General features: G+C 43.2%; 1 protein-coding gene across 5 annotated transcripts in view; it reads left to right on the top strand.

Annotated features, from left to right (window-relative positions):
• Positions 1-18187, top strand: part of hmbox1a (homeobox containing 1a) — a 70157-nt gene that overhangs the window by 34651 nt on the left and 17319 nt on the right. For 2 of the 5 annotated variants that reach the window (XM_073051821.1, XM_073051822.1), the window contains 4 exons: positions 2108-2261; positions 4355-4437; positions 5081-5176; positions 17961-18055. In XM_073051821.1, the coding sequence (XP_072907922.1) occupies positions 2108-2261; positions 4355-4437; positions 5081-5176; positions 17961-18055 (428 nt within the window). The remainder of the gene's footprint in view (positions 1-2107; positions 2262-4354; positions 4438-5080; positions 5177-17960; positions 18056-18187) is intronic. The other 3 variants (XM_073051826.1, XM_073051825.1, XM_073051827.1) reach the window with 3 other exon arrangements.

Genomic DNA, 18187 nt, shown 5'->3' with positions numbered 1-18187 from the left:
TCAATTTTAATTTGAACCAGGTAACATGCAGCTTGCATTCAGGCACGATAGCTTTTGCAAGAAAGGAGATTGAAGGGAGGTCAAAGTTCCAATAGTGATTGCTGAATTGTGGCTGGGAATGGTTAGTGGGATAAAGCTGTTCTTAAGCCTAAAACTAGGAAGTTTCAAATATTGTCTCAGTTAGTTGACTTTGAGGATCGATGGAAATAAAAACATGTATTTCTGTGTCTATTTAGAAACTGTCTTTGAAAGTTGGAACCAGTGAGAAAGTGGGGTAGTGGGTAGTCAGGAGTGAATCATAAACACGCTCCCTTCCAATCAAAGGCAGAATGCTGGAAGAACTTAGTGGGTCAAGCGGTATCCGTGGGAGCAAGAGGTGTCGGTTGCCGTTTTGAGTCAAGACCCTGCTGTAGACGATCAAAAAGAGTGTGTGGAACCAGATAGGGAGAAGATAAAACATAGATCAGAGCAGCTCAGTATAGCTCCTTTAGCACATGGTGGCGTGCTGAACTATATAAACCTACTGCACCATCAATCTAACCCTTCCCTCCTACACAGCCCTGAACCCTCCATTTTTCTTTCATCCATATGCTCATGCAAGAGTCTCATTGTATCCACCTCTGCCACTGCTCCCAGCAATGTTTTCCTGGCACCCAGCACTCTGTTTTTTAAAAAACACACTAGCTACTTCTGATACCTCCCATAAACTTCTGTCTACTCATCTTAAACTGATGTCCTCTGGTGTTGGCCATTGCTGCCCTGGGGAAAAAGTTGCTGGCTGTCCACTTTATCTATGTTTCTCATAATCTTATATACACCTTTGTAAGCTCTTCTTCCCTGTTTCTTCACTTGAAAGGGAAAAGCCCTAACTTACTCAATTAGACATGCTCTCTAATACAGGTAACATCCTGAAGCATTCTCAAGTCAAGGTTGTATATGGTGTGCTTTGAACCTTGGTAAATCTCATCTGCATCCTCTAAAGCTTCGACATTCTTCCTATAATGAGGTGATCAGAACTGAACACAAAATTCCAAATGGCTGATGGGATAATGGACAGATGGAACCAGGTAGGGGGAAGGAGAATTGGAACAGAGGCTGATAAAGTAATCGATGGAACCAGGTGGGGTGTGGATAATGGGCAGATAGAAACAGGGAAGGGACGGGGGGGGGATGTAAATGGAAAAGATAACTAGGTGGACAGGCGACTGTGTGTGCAGTTTTCCCGGGTAATCCTCTTGGACCCTGATGCTTTTGCAATCCAAAGGTTCTTCAGAAGTCAAGAATGATTCATAAAATTTGTTATTTATAGCCATTTTATTACATAGTACAAGAGCAAAAGAGAAACAGTGTTAGAAGGATCTCATTGAAACCTATCAAATATTGCAAGGCTTAGATGGAGTGGTTGTGGAGAGGATGTTTCCAGTTGTGGGGGTGTCTTGAACCAGAGGGTACAACCTCAGAATACAAGGATGTCCCTTTAGAGCAGAGATAAGGAGGAATTTCTTAACTGAGGGTGGTGAATCTGTGGAATTCATTGCTACGGACAGCTGTGGAGACCAAGTCATTGGGTATATTTAAAGTGGAGATTGATAGGTTCTTGATTAAACAGGGTGTCAAAAGTGACAGAGAAATAGTGGGGGAATGGGGTTGAGAGGAATGATGGAACGGCAGAGCAAACTCGATGGGCCAAATAGCATAATTCAGCTCTTATGTCTTACGGTTCTAAGGACGCATCAAGAGAACAAAGAAGAAGTCAAGACTGAAAGTAGTAGTGGTCTTCTTGGACAGGAATAGAGATAACAGCAAATTAGTGAAAAGTTCACTGAACAATTGCATGTATTTAGGTGATTAATTAAAAATTCAAGCATTGGAAAGTTAAACTACAAGGAAAATAATAATTCTACACTCCAATCCAACACCACATTCCTAGTACTGACTTCCCACACACACACTCGACTTGAAATGTCAACATACACCTTTTGTCTCCATGGATAATGCTGTTGGACCCACTTCCAGCATTCTGTGTTTTCTTCCAGATTGCTGCATCAGCAGTCTCTTTCGACCTTGATTGTGATTAAGTGGCTGTCTTATTTGTTGTGTTTTGGAGGAGCCACCTTAAACATGAGGCCTGCCTCCTCCACCACAGAAGACCCCGAGTGGAAGCAGTCAACACCGGCCAATGTCGCAAATCCGGGCAACTTCCGGCTCCGCAGGGGTAGTCGCTTCACCTGGCGCAAGGAATGCCTCACTGTGATGGAAAGGTACCTACCTAAAGCCCTTCCATCTTCCTCATCAACTCTTGTAGTCTCTCTTTTAAGGAATGCCTCACTGTGATGGAAAGGTACCTACCTAAAGCCCTTCCATCTTCCTCATCAACTCTTGTAGTCTCTCTTTTAAGATCCATGTCTTCTCAGAAGCTACAGTTGTTTTGTTGGCATTTCCTGTAGGTTGGACAAGCCAAGGATTTGTCAGCTAAAGCGCAGACTCCACCCATAACGTGCAAGTCTTGAAAAGGATAACAAAGGGAATAGAGAGGAAGTCTTTTCCTTGACAGATTCCCAGATCCATGGGGCATAACATCAAACTGAAACAGTGAGCAACACACTCAAAACACTGGAGGAACTCAGCAGGTCAGGCAGCATCTGTGGAGAGGAATAAATTGTCAACGTTTTGGGCCGAGATTGTTCATTGGTACTGGAAAGGAAGGGGTTAGAAGCCAGAATAAGAAGATGGGGGGGGAGGGGAAGGAGTACAAGGTGATAGGTGAAACCAGGTGAGAAGGAAGGGGGGGGGTGAAGTGAGAAGCTGGGAGGTGATAGGTGGAAAAGGTAAAGGGTTGAAGAAGAGGGAATCTGATAGGAGGGGAGAGTGCACCATGGGATAAGGAAGGGTGATGGGCAGGAAAAAATAAGGGATAAGAGGAGAGCCAGAATGCAAAAAGAGAAGGGGGGGATAAATTACTGGAAGTTGAATAAATTGTTGCTCATGCCATTAGGTTGGAGGCTACCCAGATGGAATATGAGTAGTTGCTCTTCCAACCTGAATTTTGCCTTGTTATTGCAGTGGAGGAGGCCATAGACAGACATGCCAGAATGGGAAATAGAAAGTTAAGAGTTTTTCGAGGAAAGTTGCTGAAGACAGGGCAGTGGATGCTGTCTACTTGGACATAAAGGTCTTTGACAAGTCCTGCACCACCTTCCTCTCCTGTCAGGTTCCATCATCTATCATCCTTTGTTGCCTTCACTATCGTCTCTGTCGCTATCTCCACCCCTTCCTCCCAAACCTGCATTTCACCCCCTCCCGATGAAGTGTTTCTGCCTGACGTGCTGAGTTCCCTCAGCATTTTGTGTGTGTTGCTCTGGATTCCCAGCATTTCACCCTTTCTCACCCTGATCCACCTATCACCTGCCAACTTTTGCAGCATCCCTTCCCCCTGCTCTATATACTGGTTCACTCCCCTCTGCTCTTTCAGTCCAGGTGAAGGGCCTTGACCCAAACATTGACTGTACATTTCCCTCCAAAGATGCTACCTATTCTGCTGAGTTCCTCCAGCAGATATTCCCTTTTCGTTTGTATTCTAAATGCTTACCCACACTTGTGGTTAGGTGCTGAATGAAGGCCTTTCCTTGAACTTTCATCCACAATATCAGCATAAATATTGCTGTACTTTTAAATGAACCCAGTGCTTCTGCAGTGAACAGTACAGCGGGTAGTAGGTTGACTGAAAATTACCAGTTAGCTCTTTTTTGTGCTCTAGGCATCTTAAGAGAAGTTTGGATCGGTACATGTATGGAGGTAGGGTATGGAGGGCTATTCTGCAGTCGATGGTACTAGGCAGAATGATTGTTCGGCATGGACTAGATGGGCCAAAGAGCCTGTTTCTGTGCTTAACGACTCTATTGGCTGACTTAGCCTTGGCTCACTGTGGCACCCTCACAGATCCACATCCAGCTTATCACAACACTTAGCACAGCTACGAAGTGCAAGCCTGCACACTGTGAATACAAGACCCACAGTGCACTGCTTAAAAAGGCCAGGATTATTGCTTCATTTTCCAGCTCTTTCAATTTGTACCTAATCTACAGATTTATAACCACATTATTAGAATCAATTACTTATAATCACTGGTCTTGTGTCAATAGAACATTACAGTACAGTATAGGCCTTTTGGCTCACAATGTTGTGCCAATGCTTTAACCTCCTCCAAGATCAATCTCTCTCTAATGTTATGAGCCCTTGTATTAACCAGTTTGTCTTGGGGCATAGTCCAATAGAATTGCACAGTGCAGTAAATCTGTTTTCAGTTCCACCTGTTGGATATTGTAGAGTTTTGTAACTTGTTTCTTCATTGCAGTTACTTCAATGAAAACCAATACCCAGATGAAGCTAAGAGAGAGGAGATTTCAAATGCTTGTAATGCAGTCATCCAGAAGCCAGGTAAAGAGTTGCGTGTTCAAAAGGTGAACCGTTTTGTACACCGGCAATACAGACAGCCACTTTATTCGATACACTTGTTCATTAGTGCAAATATCTAACTAGCCAGTCATGTGGCAGCAACTTAGTGTGTGAAAGTATACAGACGTGGTCAAGAGGTTCTGTTGTTCAGACTAAACGTCAGAATGGGGAGGAAAAGTGATTTGAGTGACTTTGACTGTGGGAGTGATTGTTGATGCCAGAAGGGGTGATTTGAGAATTTATAAACTGCAGGTTTCTTGGTATATTCACACACAGCAAAGAATGATGCGATAAACAAAAAACATCCAGTGAGCGGCATTTCTGTGGGTGAAAACATCTTGTTACTGAGAGGGGGTCAGCCGCACGCTCCCAACTGTGGTGTGTAAAAGGGCATCTCTGAACATGTTGAACCTTGAAATGGATGGGCTCCAGCAAGAGAAGACCATGAACACACACCCAGTGGCCACTTTGTTAGGTACAGGGGGTACCTAATAAAGTGGTCACCGACTGTAAATAGTATCATTGACCCAGACAGTTCTGTTCTGGTCCTGACTGCCCTCACTATGAGAACGTGGCCTCCTATCTTGCGGAGAATTGGGAGTAATGGAGTTTCCTGTTGTTGCAGGCAGAAAGCTGACAGATTCTGAGCGTGTAACTGCCCTGAAAGTCTACAATTGGTTTGCCAATCGGAGGAAGGAGATCAAGAGGAGAGCAAACATTGGTAATGTTGTTGAAGATGATGCAGTTTAATGAAAGAGCTCCCATAAAGAAAGCTCCTTCCATGCAAAGGGTGTTTTATATGATGCAAAATGATACAGAGTGTGCAGCACAAACATAAGCCGCACAGGGAGATAGGAGCAGAAGCAGGCCACTCCGCCATTCAGTATAATCATGGCTGATGTCTCACCTCACGACCTCTTCCCCAGAACTGTCAGTTCCTCGACCGTTCAAACACTTATCTGTCTTACCTTAAATGTATCAAACGAACTGGCCTTCACCACCCTCGGGGGACAGAGAATTCTAGAGATTCAGCACCTCTGAGAGAGGACATTTCTACCACACTTTTTTTAAAAAAAAATTGCCTCTTATTTTGCATCTATGTCCCCATGTTTGGGACTCCCCACCAGTTAAAATATCACATCTACCCTGCAAAGCTCCCCCTTAATACTTTATCTATCAGGTTGCCCCTCGTTTTTCTGAACTCCAAAGAATACAAACCCAAACTATCTAGCTGTTCACTCCCAAGAATGAGCCTGGTGAACCTCCCCGGTACTAATATGTCATTTTGTTTTGGTAAGGACCCCGGAACTGTGCACAGTATTCTGAATGTGGCCTCACCAACTGTGACAAAGCCCTCCCATTCTTAAATTCCAATCCTTCCACAGTAAAGGCCAACGTGCTATTTGTCTTTTTTTATCTACTTATTGGACTATCCTGCCAGCTTTTTTTCCAGTCAGGCTAACGTGTTGATCAAGTAGTCAAAAATTGCAGATAACGGAAATCTGAATTAAAAGTTAAAAATGCTGTTAATACTGAGCAAGTTCATCAGCATTTGTGAACAGAAAAGCGGAGTCTTCTATCATCAGGAAAGGGTGAAAATGAATTATCAACGAGCTTCAAGGTGCAGAGAATGGGGTGGGATAAGGTGGACAGAACAAGTTCTGGTAGACCCATCATTTTAGTCGTTTCCTACTTCTGCCCACCTTGTCTGATCTGTTCCCATTAAACCTACTACTTCCTGTTTCCTGGTCTCATCTCTTCCATAAACATCAAGTTCTTCTATAACTCCATCATACCAGGATGGATTTAGGACCCTTCATGTCTTCTTTGAATAGTGGACTGGCCTGACAACCTCCATCATCAACCTCTTTTGTTTGGCTGAACTTGTTCTTGTGTTGATTGACTTCTTCATCTCCACTTCCTTACTCCGAATTAGGGAGACCACATGGGTTCAACTCTTCCTGCCTCTTTGTGGGCTACAGTTTCTGATGATGAAACACAAAATATTAACTCTGCTTCTCTCTCCACAGATGCTGTCTGACCTGCTGAGTGTCCCAGCATTCTCTGTTCTTAAGTCAATCCTTGTTCCTGCCCTACTCCCTCCCTCCCTTCACTGTTTGTGGAGGATTGGTGCTGCTTCCTGAACTCAAATGTTTCATCAGCTTTCCTTCCAATCTTCCCCCTGCCCTCACTTACATAAGACCATAAAAACAGAACGAAGGTAAGGCTATTCAGCCCCTTGAGCTTACACTGACATTCACTAAGACCATGAAAAATCCAACTTTCCTGTAGACTAATTTCCCACTCAGTCACCATCATCTTAGATTAATTTACTGATTTAAAGTCTAGCTCACCTTTGAATATCCTCTGAGCCTCCAGTTTTTTGGAACAGCAAATTTTGAAAACTCTCAACTCTTTGAGAGAAGAAATTCCTCTTCCTTTCAGTCTTAAATTGTCATCCCCTTATTCTGAGGCTATGCCCTGTGGTCCCAGCTCCCTTACATAGGGAGACATTCCACAGTTATCTACACTGACTGGTGCACTAAATGCCCTTCAATCTTCAATGAATACTAACCCAAACTTTTTGACTTATCTCTCTCCAAAAATAATTCATCCATGTCTGGTACCGTCCTAGTAAAGGTTCTCTGAACTGCCTTGAATCTTACTATGTTTTTCATACAACATGACAGCACAGTATAAGTCCTCCAGTCCATAATGTTTTGATGATACTTTACCTACTAAGATCAACATAGCCCTTCCCTCCCATATAGCCCACCATTTTTTTTTCATACATGTGTTTATTAAATATCCCTACTCTACCTGCCAACACCACCATCCTTGGCAGCGTGTTCCATCTACCTACCACTCTCTTGTACTCCCTGTACTTTCCTCTAATCACTTTAAAATGATGCCCCCTTTTTATTAGCCAATTTTGCCCTAGGGAAAAGTCTCTGGCTGTCCACTTGATCTATGCTTCATATCATATCATCTATCAAGTTAGCTCTTCTCCCTCTTCACTCCAAAGAGAAAAGTTTGTTCGGCCTTTCCTCATAAGAGATGCTGTCTAATCCTAGCAGTGTCCTGATAAATCTGCTCTGCATCCTCTCTAAAGCTTCCACATCCTTCCTATAATGAGTCTTTTAAATATCTATAATATATCTGCCTCTACCACCACACCTGGACAGCGTGTTCCACGCACCCACCACATTCTCCCCTATACTTTCTTCCAATCACCTTAACATCATGCCCTCTTTAGTAGCTATAATGTATTACCTCCTGCACCATGAGATGTCATCTTTGACAGTTTATCAGAAGAAACGTTAAAATCCAAATCTATTACATCCAGATGGTCTGTCTCTGATCCTTCCCCTTCTCAACTTCTCACCAGATGAGTTAGTGACCAATATCTATTACAATCCCATGGCTACCCTGATTTTTAACTCCTCACACCCTGCTTCCAGTCCATTCTCCCAGTTTCCCTGCCTTCCACACCAGTACCTCTGAGATACATTCTTCACTGTAGCTTCCCGTCTGCAATAATCAACAGGGCTCTCAATTGTGTCCAATTGAGTGCACTGCCTTCAGTACTGACCTCATGGTACATTACATAAATCAAATACAGATTGGATAATCACTTCGCAAAATACTTTGCTTCAGTTAACCAGCGTGACCCCAAGCTTCCATTTTAATTCTCCATCTTATCGCCATTGGATCTGGAGCAGTGGGAGAGTCTAGGACTGGAGGACACAGCCTCAGAATAAAGGGATGTCCCTTTAGAAAAGGGGTGATGAAGAATTTCTTTAGCCGGGGGAGGTGAATCTGCAATTGATTGTCGCAGATAGCTTTGGAGCCCAAGTTACTGGGTATATTTAAAGTGGAGGTTTATAGTTCTTAATTAATCAGGGTGACAAAGGTTATGGAGAGAAGGCAGGTGAATGGGGTTGAGAGGAGGAAAAATCAGCCATGATTGAAATGGTGGAACAGACTTGATGGGCCGAATGGCCTAATTCTGCTCTTCAGTTTTATGGTATTGTTCTGATCAGTGTTCCTGGCCTCATTGTTCCAATGAAGCCCAAAGTAAATTCAAGGAATAACATCTCATAGTTATACAGCACAGAAACGTGCTCTTGGGCCACACTGTCAGTGTTGACTGTTATTTACCCATCTGTATTATCTGCTGACACAACTCAGCAGGTCCAGCATCACTGGTGATGCTGCTCAATCTTCCTTAAGCAGATTTTTTTTGTCACTTCTGTTTCTGGCATCTGCGTTCTCGTGTCTCATTGATACTGTTCTCGATCTCACAATCTACCTCGTTATGGCCTTGCACCTTATTCTCTGCCTGCGTTGCACTTTCTCTGTAACTGTAACACTTTATTCTGTATTCTATTATTGTTTTCCCTTGTACTACCTCAATGCACTGCTGTAATGATCTGATCTGTATGGATGGCATGCAAAACGATGTTTTTATTGTACCTCAGTAGGTGTTACAATAATAAACCAATTTACCAATTTAATTTACTTGGTGTTGTTCATACACCATGAACACTCTCTCATTTTCCATAATCAGCCTTTCAACCCATTTTTCCACTGTTTCTCATTGCTTTCCGTTTCAAATGTATCTAAGCTACTTTTCTCTAGGTGTTTCCTCTGGTACAGCTGCACTTATTGTTCTTGGATTAAAGCAATAGCTTCTATTTGTATAAAAACTTTATTAATGACATCAGATACACCCCAATCTAAAATATCCTCCGAAAGCCTTCCTCTCTGAAAAGAAATGCCCAATCCTTTCGGCCATTCCTGATAGTTGTAAGCACAAAGTTCTCATATAGTTATAGAATAGTACAGGCTCTTCAGATCACTATGTTGTATCAATCTTTTAGGGGGGCTTTGAAGCATAGTAGTTAGTGCAATAACTTTACCGATTAACTTATTGCTGTCTGCAAGGAGCTTGTACGTTCTTCCAACGATTGCATGGGTTTCCTCTGGAGCCTCCAGTTTCCTCCCACATTCCAAAAGATGTACAGTTATTTGTAGTGAGTTGTGGGCATGCTACGTTGGCACAGAAGCTTGGCAACACTTGTAGACTACCCCAGTGATAGGATCAATTTCACTGCATGGTTCAATGTTTCAATGAACATGTGACAAATAAAGCTAATCCTTATCTTTATAACCTACCTCAAGCTCAATCTAACCCTTCCCTCCATTTCTCATTCATCCACGTGTTTCTCTAAGAATCTCTTGCATATCCCTAATGTACCTGCCTCCACTTTCACCTCCTGGCAGTGCTTTCTGCTCACTCATCACTCTATATAAAGAAAAACCTACCTTTGACATCCCTCCATACTTCCCAGCAATCACTTCGACGTTATACCCTCCTGTATTGCGCATTGTTGCTCTGGGGAAAAAGTCTCTGGCTGTTCACTCTTTCAATGCGTCATATCATCTTGTACACCTCTATCAAATCACCTCTCATCCTCCTTCACTCCAAAGAGAAAAGCCCGAGTTTGCTCAGCCTATATTCATAAGATATGCTCTCTACATCCAGAAAGCATATTCCTCATCCTGATGAATCTGCCCTGCGTCTTCTCGAAAGCTCTATCAACTGATACACCTGAATCAAGTCATCCTCGTTTGCTCTAGAGAGACTTTTCCATACTGCATGGCTCTACTGGAGCAAACCTGGGAAATGGAGATTAGCTTTGGGCATCTTGGTTGCATAGAGAGATTGGGCTGAAGAGCCTGTTCTCTTGCTTTTTGCCTCTGTGGCACTAAACCCTTCCTGCCCTTCCACCAGCAATTCTGTTGTCCTCTTTACATTATTAGCAATACTATGAGTGGATTTATTTTTGGGAAAACTTGTAGGAGTCTACTTGTTATCATCTGGCTGCAGTGAGTGGTTGTGGTCCATTCTTGTCCAAGTCATTGCTTTGCATGTCCAAGCTTTGAGGTTTCCTAACCAGAGAGGTTGCCTGTGTTGAGCTTAATTTGTTTTCGAGTCTGCATTTTCCAGGGAGCTTTACATGATGTTTATCTTCCCGATTCATGCCTCCTCTCCACTTGGCACAGCTCACTAACATGAGTTCTGTCACAGGCACACCGCTAGAAGGAAATATTGCTGCAGAATTTACCGGCATGTTGTTCTGTTCTCTCTGCGTAGAGCAAAACAGAAGTGCATAGGAGACTGAACATCTGCATTGCTTCAATTTTACCCTCAGCTAAAGAACAACATCATAAATCAGCCACGATGGAATGGCAGAGCAGACTCCATGGGCATCTGCTCCTATGTCCTATTGTCTTATCAATGCAATTCTGACCTCTCACCTTCACTTTAAAAACATGACCATTTAGTATTTCTCTAAGTTGGAAGCAAAGACCACACTTAAAATGTGAAATGAAAATATAAAATGTTGGAAATAACCAAAAAAACAGGCAGCATCTGTGAAGGGAGCCACAGAATTACAGAAGTCATTGGCTAGAAGGATTAACAGTCTTTCTCTCTCCACAGGTGCTGCCTGACCTGCGGAATGGTTCCAACACTTCCTGCTCATATTTTCTGACCTGTGAATTAATTTTCACACTGTTGTCACCTGGGTTAGAAATATTTCTGGTGTAACAGCACATTAAAAAGAGCTTAAAACAATTTGTTTAGTAGAGAGGTGGGTATCACTGGGACGCAGGAGAGAGACTGCTTTAGGCGGAAGACTCCGGAACTGGGGATGTTAGTTAATCAATTGCCATAGACAGCTGTGGAGGCCTAATTCTGCTCCTCCAGCTTACGGACTTTGGAAAGTAAGAATTCAGACGATCGGAATCTGAATCAGGTTTAATATCACTAACATATGTCGTGAAATATGTTTTTTATGGAAGCAGTACACTGCAATACTTTTTTTAAAAAATCTCTAAATTACAATAAGAAATATATAATTAATATATGTATTTAATAGTGCAAAAAGAGTGTTCATTGTACGTTCAGAAATCTGATGGTGAAGGGGAAGAAGCTATTCCTAAAGTGTTCAGGCTCCTGAACCTCCTCCCTGATGGTAGCAATAAGAAGAGAGCATGGGTGGGGAGTGAGATGAGATGCAGGATCAATATCAACCTTATTGTTTGATAAACAGGTTCAAGGGTTCCTCTGTTCCCATTTTTTACCATTTTACTAAAATCTAAGCAGCCCTCAGAGTGGCTATAAGGACAATAGACACAGGAGCAGAATTAAGCCAATCCATCATGGCTGATTTATTATCCCTCTCAACCCCACTCTCCAGCCTTCTACCCATAATCTTTGATGCCCTGATGAATCACGAACTTATCAATCTCCACTTTAAATAAACTCAGTGACTTGGCCTTCGTAGCAGTCTGTGGCAATGAATTCCACAGATTCACTACCTTCTGGCTAATGAAATTCCTCCTCATCACTGTTCTCTCGTTTTTCCAAACTTCAGCGAATACAGGCCCAGACCCATCAAATGCTGGACCATAAGACAAAAAGGTATAGGAGCAAAATTAGGCCCATTTCATCATGGCTGATCCATTTCCCTCTCAGCTCCAATATCCTGCATTTCCCCAGATTCCTTCATGCCCTGACTAATCAAGAATCTATCAACCTCTGCCTTAAATATTCTCAATGACTTGGCTGCCACGACCGCTGTGGCAATGAATTCCACAGATTCACCACTCTCTGGCTAAAGAAATTCCTCCTCATCTCCATTCTAAATGGAAGTCCCTCTTTTCTGAGTTGTGTCCTCTAGATTCCCCACCATAGGAAATATCTCCACGTCCACGCAATCGCGGCCATTTTTAATGAGGACCCCCCCCCCCCCCAAACACCCCATTCTTCTGAATTCCAGTCAGTACAGGCCCAAAGAGCCTTTCAATCCCAGAATCATTTTAGTGAACCTCCTTTGAACACTCCAATGTCAGCACATCCTTTCTTAGATAAGGGACCCCAAACTGCTCACAATACTCCAGTGAGACCTCGCCAGTGATTTATAAAGACTCAACATTATATCCTTGCTTTTATGTTCTAGTCCTCTTATAATGAATGCTAACTTTGCATTTGCCTTCCTCACCATTGACTCAACCTGCAGATTAACATTTAGGGAATCCTGCATGAGTACTCCCAAGTCCCTTTGCATCCCAGATTTTTGAATTTTTTCTCCATTTTGAAAATAGTCAACCCTTTTATTTATTATCTACCAAAGTGCATGACCATACACATCCCAACACTGTATTTCTTCAGCCACTTCTTTGCCTGTTCTCCTAATCTGTCTTAAGTCATTTTGCAGCCTTCCTATTTCCTCAACACTATCTGCCTTTCCATGTATCTTCAGCAAACTTGGCCACATAGCATTCAATTCTGTGGTTCAGACCATTGGCATACAACGTAAGAAGAAGCAGTCCCAACCCAGACCCCTGTGGAACACTACTAGTCGTTGGTAGCCAACCAGCAAAGGCTCCCTTTATTCCCACTCTGTCTCCTGCAAATCATCCTGCTCTATGTATGCTAGTATCTTTCCTGTAATACCATGGGCTCTTTGCTTGTTAAGCAGTATGTATGGCATATTGTCAAAGGCCTTTGGAAAATCTACGTGTACAGCATCGACCAACTCTCCTTTGTCTGTCCTGCGTGTTATTTCTTCAAAGAATTCCAACAGATTTGTCAGGCAAGACTTTCACTTAAGGAAACCATGCTGACATCAGTTTATTTTATCATGTGGCTCCAAATACCCTGAAACCACATCCTTAACAATCGACTCCAACATCTTCCTAACCAATGACGTCAGACTAACTGGAGTATAATTTCCTTTCTTCTGCCTCTCTCCTTTCTTGAGATGTGTAATTTTCTAGTCCTCCAGAACCATTCCAAATTATATTGATTCTTGGAAGGTCATTACCAATGCCTCCAGAAACTCTTCAGCCACCTCTTTCAGAACCCTTTGCAGTAGAGCATCTGGTCCACGAGGCTTATCTACCTTCAGATCTTTCAGTTATGGAAAGTTCACTCACTCATGCCCCCCCTGAAACTTTCGAATTTCCAGCACACTGCCAGTGTCTTCCGCAGTGAAGACTGATGCAAAATACTTAATCAGTTCGTCTGCCATTTCCTCATTACCCATTACTATCTCTCTAGCATCATTTTCCACAGTGAGATATCTATTCCTGCATCACTTTTACTCTTTATATATCTGAAGAAACTTTTGGTACCACCTTTAATATTATTGGCCAGCTTATCTTCGTATTCCATCTCTTCCCTCTTTATGTCTTTTATTAGTTGCCTTCTGTTGTTTTTTAAAAGCTTCCCAATCCTTTTAACTTCCCATTAATTTTTCCTCTACTATATGTCCTCTCTTTGGCTTTTATTTTGGCTTTGACTTCTCTTGTCAGCTACAGTTGTGTCATCCTGCCTTTAGCTTATTTCTTATTTGTGATGTATCTATCTTTCATCTTCTGAACCGCTCCCTGAAACTCCAGCCATTGCTGCTCTGCCATCATCTCTGCTAGTGTCCCCTTCCGATCAACTTAGGCCAGCTTCTCCACTGTGCATCTGTAATTCCCTTTATTCCTCTGTAATACTGATACATCTGATTTTAGTTTCTCTTCCTCCAATTGCAGGGTGAATTCTAGCATGTTACGATCACTGCTTCCTAAGGGTTTCTTTACTGTAAGCTCTCTAATCAGTTCCTGTTCATTACACAACACCTATTTCAGTACAACTCATCCCCTAATGGGCTCAACTACAAGCTGCTCTTAAAAAGCCATTCTACGATTTCCCTCTCTTAGGATCCTGCACCAACCAGATTTTCCTAAATTGAAATCCTCCATGACTAGATAAGTACACTTAATGTCAGAGAAATGTATAGAATTATACATCCTGAAATTCTTTTTCCCTTTTGAACATGCTTTATTGTAACATTTCCCTTTTGACATGCCTTTTCTATGTCCCGTTGCAATTTGTAGACCACATCTTTGCTACTGTTCAGAGGTCTGTATATAACTCCCATAGGGTCTTTTACCCTTGTAGTTCTTTAGCTCTACCCACAACAATTGTACATCTTCGGATCCTATGACATCTCTTTCTAAGCATTTGAGTTCAATTTTTACCATCAGAGCCACGCCACCCCCCCCCCCCCCACCTATCTGCCTCTCCTTTCAATACAACATGTATCCTTGGATGTTAAGGTCCCGACTGTAGTCTTCTTTCAGCCGTAATTCAGTAATGCCCACAACATCATATGTGCCAATCTGTAGCTATGCTACAAGTTCAGCTACCTTATTCCATATACTGTGTGCATTCAAATATAACACCTTCAGCTCTGTTTTCACCTTTTTCGAATATGTCCCCCTTACATTGCAACTCAACTAACTTTGCCCTGTCATCAACCTCTTCCTGCTAGCAGTCTCACTGCAACCTGCCTCTGTTTGTAAACCAGTTGCCCCATCCTCAGCCCTATCACTCTGGTTCCAATCCCTCTGCAAACTGTAATTTAAACCCTCCTGAACAAGCCTGCCCACAAGGGTATTGGTCCCCCTTGGGTTCAGGTGTAACCCGTACCTTTTGTACAGGTCATACCTTCCCCAGAAGGGATCCCATTGGTCCATGAATCTGAAACCCTGCACCAGTTCCTCAGCCGTGCTTTTACCTGCCAAATCATTGAATTCTTACCCTCAGATTACTACCCTGGAGGTTCTGCTTCTGCTTTTCAGCTTTCTACTTAGCTCCCTGAAATCTCTCTTCAGGACCTCCTCGCCTTTCCTACTGGTGCCAGTATGTACCAAGACTCCTGGCTGCTCACCCCTGCCCTCTTGAGAATGGCATGGACCCAATCTGAGACATAGTGTCTCAATCACGTCCACAGAATCTCATCTCTATCTCTCCAACTATGGAATCTCCTATTACTACGGCAGTCTTCTTCATCTCTCTTCTATTCTGAACCACAGCGCCAGAGACCCGGTCACTGCCACTCCCCCCAGTAGATCATCCCCCTCAACAGTGTCCAAAATGATATACTTATTATCGAGGGGAAAGGCCACAGGGGTACTCTGCACTGGCTATCCATCTCCCTTTCTTCTCCTGACAGTCACCTGCCTCCTGCAGGGGTGACTACTTCCCTGTAGCTTCTATCTATCACTTCCTCAGTCTTCTGTGTGAGCCAAAGGTCATCGAGCTGCAGCTCCAGTTCCTTAACACCTTGTCTGAAGATCTGCATCTCGGTGGACCTGGTGCAGATGTGGTTATCCAGGAGACTGAAGGTCCCTGGAGTTTGTCTGGAGGTCCCCTCATTAAATTTCATTCCAAGATTTACTACTGACTTGCAATATAATCTGCACAATATTTATAAATCCCTCTCTCCAAGCATGAGATTCCTGATTATTTCCCAGTTGCAATTACTTGGTTTTTTTTAAAGCTGAATTTTGTACGCAGACTCTTCCGGCCCACGAACCTTTTAATCTACTCCAAGATCAGTCTCACCTTTCCCTCCAACGTGGCCTTCCATTTTCTTTAATCAATGCACACTGTAAATCTCTCATACCTTCCCACCCTGTCATAGATGTTTCTACTTTTTCTTTGGTTCCTGAAGGTTGTTATAGCTGGGGGTGGCACTACCTGGTAAATGCTCCCAATGGCATGCATCTGAAATGGCCTCTGACAACCAAGTCCAACTGGGTAGATGGAGCTCGTCAGCTGCGGTTGGCAGCTCGTATAGGAGAAAGAAGACTCTGATATCAATCCTCTGCTGCCTTGGGGCTATACACATTTATAGAAGACTTGGGGGGTAAATCCCAAGGAAAATTCTGGAACTGGAGTCCCTAAGGCAGTCCTACATTGAGTTCAGTGCTTACTGACAACTCTTGTGACGCCACTGGTGCCAAACTGTGTTGGTTCCTGCCATTCCTTTGGATTCATCAGCTGTGTGAAGGGGGGAGCCTGCTGCTCGGGCCACAGCTTGCTCTCCGTGTCGTACTGCCCCGGCTTGTGTATCACGTAGACAGCAGGGATGCAACACCCGTGGCCAACGCTGACCGACAGCGGGTCGAATGACGTTTCACTTTCCCTTTCTCTGCATAGAATACTGAGCGATACAGCATAGTGTTGTCCCCTCTGCCCACAATGTGCCAGTTTCCTAATCTGCTCCAAGTCCATCTAATGTTTCCCTCCTACATAGCCCTCTCTTGTTTTTTTTCTTCCATTTACCTATCTCTCTTAAATGTCCCTAATGGATCTGCTTCTACCAGCACCTCTACAGTGCTCCCACCATTTCTCTGTGTTTTTAAAAAAAACACTTTACCAGACATCCCACCCCCCCTCCCTTACTTTTCTCCCGACACCTTAAAAGTTATGGCCCCCTGTATTAGCCATTTCTACCCTGGGGAAAAGTCTCGACTTGACATCCTTTTAGTTGTTGTCTGGAGTTCAGTGAGTTGTATGTGCGCCACAGTAGCTTAGCGGTCAGTGCTGCACTTTACAGCTGGGGGTGTTTTGAAGTTTGCAGTTCAATTCCAGCACTGTTCTATCAGGAGTCCTCCACGTGGGATGTGTGGGTTTCCCCTGGGTGCTCCAGTTTCCTCTCAGTCCAACGATGCACCGGGTAGGTTAATTGGTCATTATAAATTGTCCCATGATTAGTGGTGGATGTGGGTTTGATTTGAACATTTAAGAGAAATTTGTAGAGGTATGTGGATAGGAGGGGTACAAAGGGCTGCGGACGGTCTGTGTACAATCGAAGTCCCGTGATTCAATGGGTGGCTCAAAGGGCTGGAAGGTACTACTTTCCACTGTAAATAATCCCTGTCCAAGTATTGAGCAGAGGAGTTGGGATGTCACATTGAAATTGTATAAGGTTTTAGTGAGGCCTAATTTGGAGTATTGTGAACCGTTTTGGTCACCTACCTACATGAAAGGAATAAGTATGGTTTAAAGAGTTCAGAGAAAATTTACAAGGATGGTGCTGGGACTTGAGGACCTGAGTTATCGGGAAAGGTTGAATAGGTTAGGACTTTATTCCCTAGAGTGTAGGAGAATGAGAGGAGAGTTGATAGAGGTATACAAACTGATGAGGTTACAGGTAGGGTAAATTCTAGTAGGCCTTTTCTAGTGAGGTTTGGGTAAGATGAGAACTAAAGGTCATGGGGTAAGGGTGAAAGGTGAAATGTTTAAGGGGAATATGAATGGGAATGTCTCCACTCAGAGGGTGGTGAAAGTGTGGAACGAGCTGCCGGCAGAAGTGTTGGATGCATTTCAACATTGAAGAGAAATTTGGATGGGTACATGGATGGGAGGAGTATGGAGGATTATGACCTGGTGCGGGTCAATCGGACTAGGTGGAGTAATAGTTTGGCATGGACTAGATGTTTGAAAGGGCCTGTTTCTGTCTTATATGACCCTATGACTCTATTACAGATGGCTGGGTTTTCTGGGCTTCCTGGAAGCTCCTGAGTCTTCTAAATGCTTTGTTTTTTTTTGTATAGCAATGTTTTCTTATAGAAATTTTGCTTTTTCAAAGAAGCAGCAATCCTAGAAACGCATGGTATCGATGTACAGAGCCCAGGTGGATATTCCAATAGTGATGATATCGATGGGAGTGATTTCCTGGAGCAGGTAGAGGTTGTTACTTATATTCCATTAGAATTTAGTTTTCTTTCTCAGCTATCTGCACACCTCCACTTAAGTAATCTTCTCATCACATCAAGAGCTTGGGTAGAGGTTTGGGAAACCGTGAGATAGACAGGA

This window comes from Hemitrygon akajei, chromosome 7 (assembly GCF_048418815.1).
Source record: "Hemitrygon akajei chromosome 7, sHemAka1.3, whole genome shotgun sequence".
In the NCBI taxonomy this organism is placed as follows: domain Eukaryota; kingdom Metazoa; phylum Chordata; class Chondrichthyes; order Myliobatiformes; family Dasyatidae; genus Hemitrygon; species Hemitrygon akajei.
The sequence above is the reverse complement of the archived record's forward strand: the minus strand, read 5'-3'. Positions and strand labels throughout refer to the sequence as shown.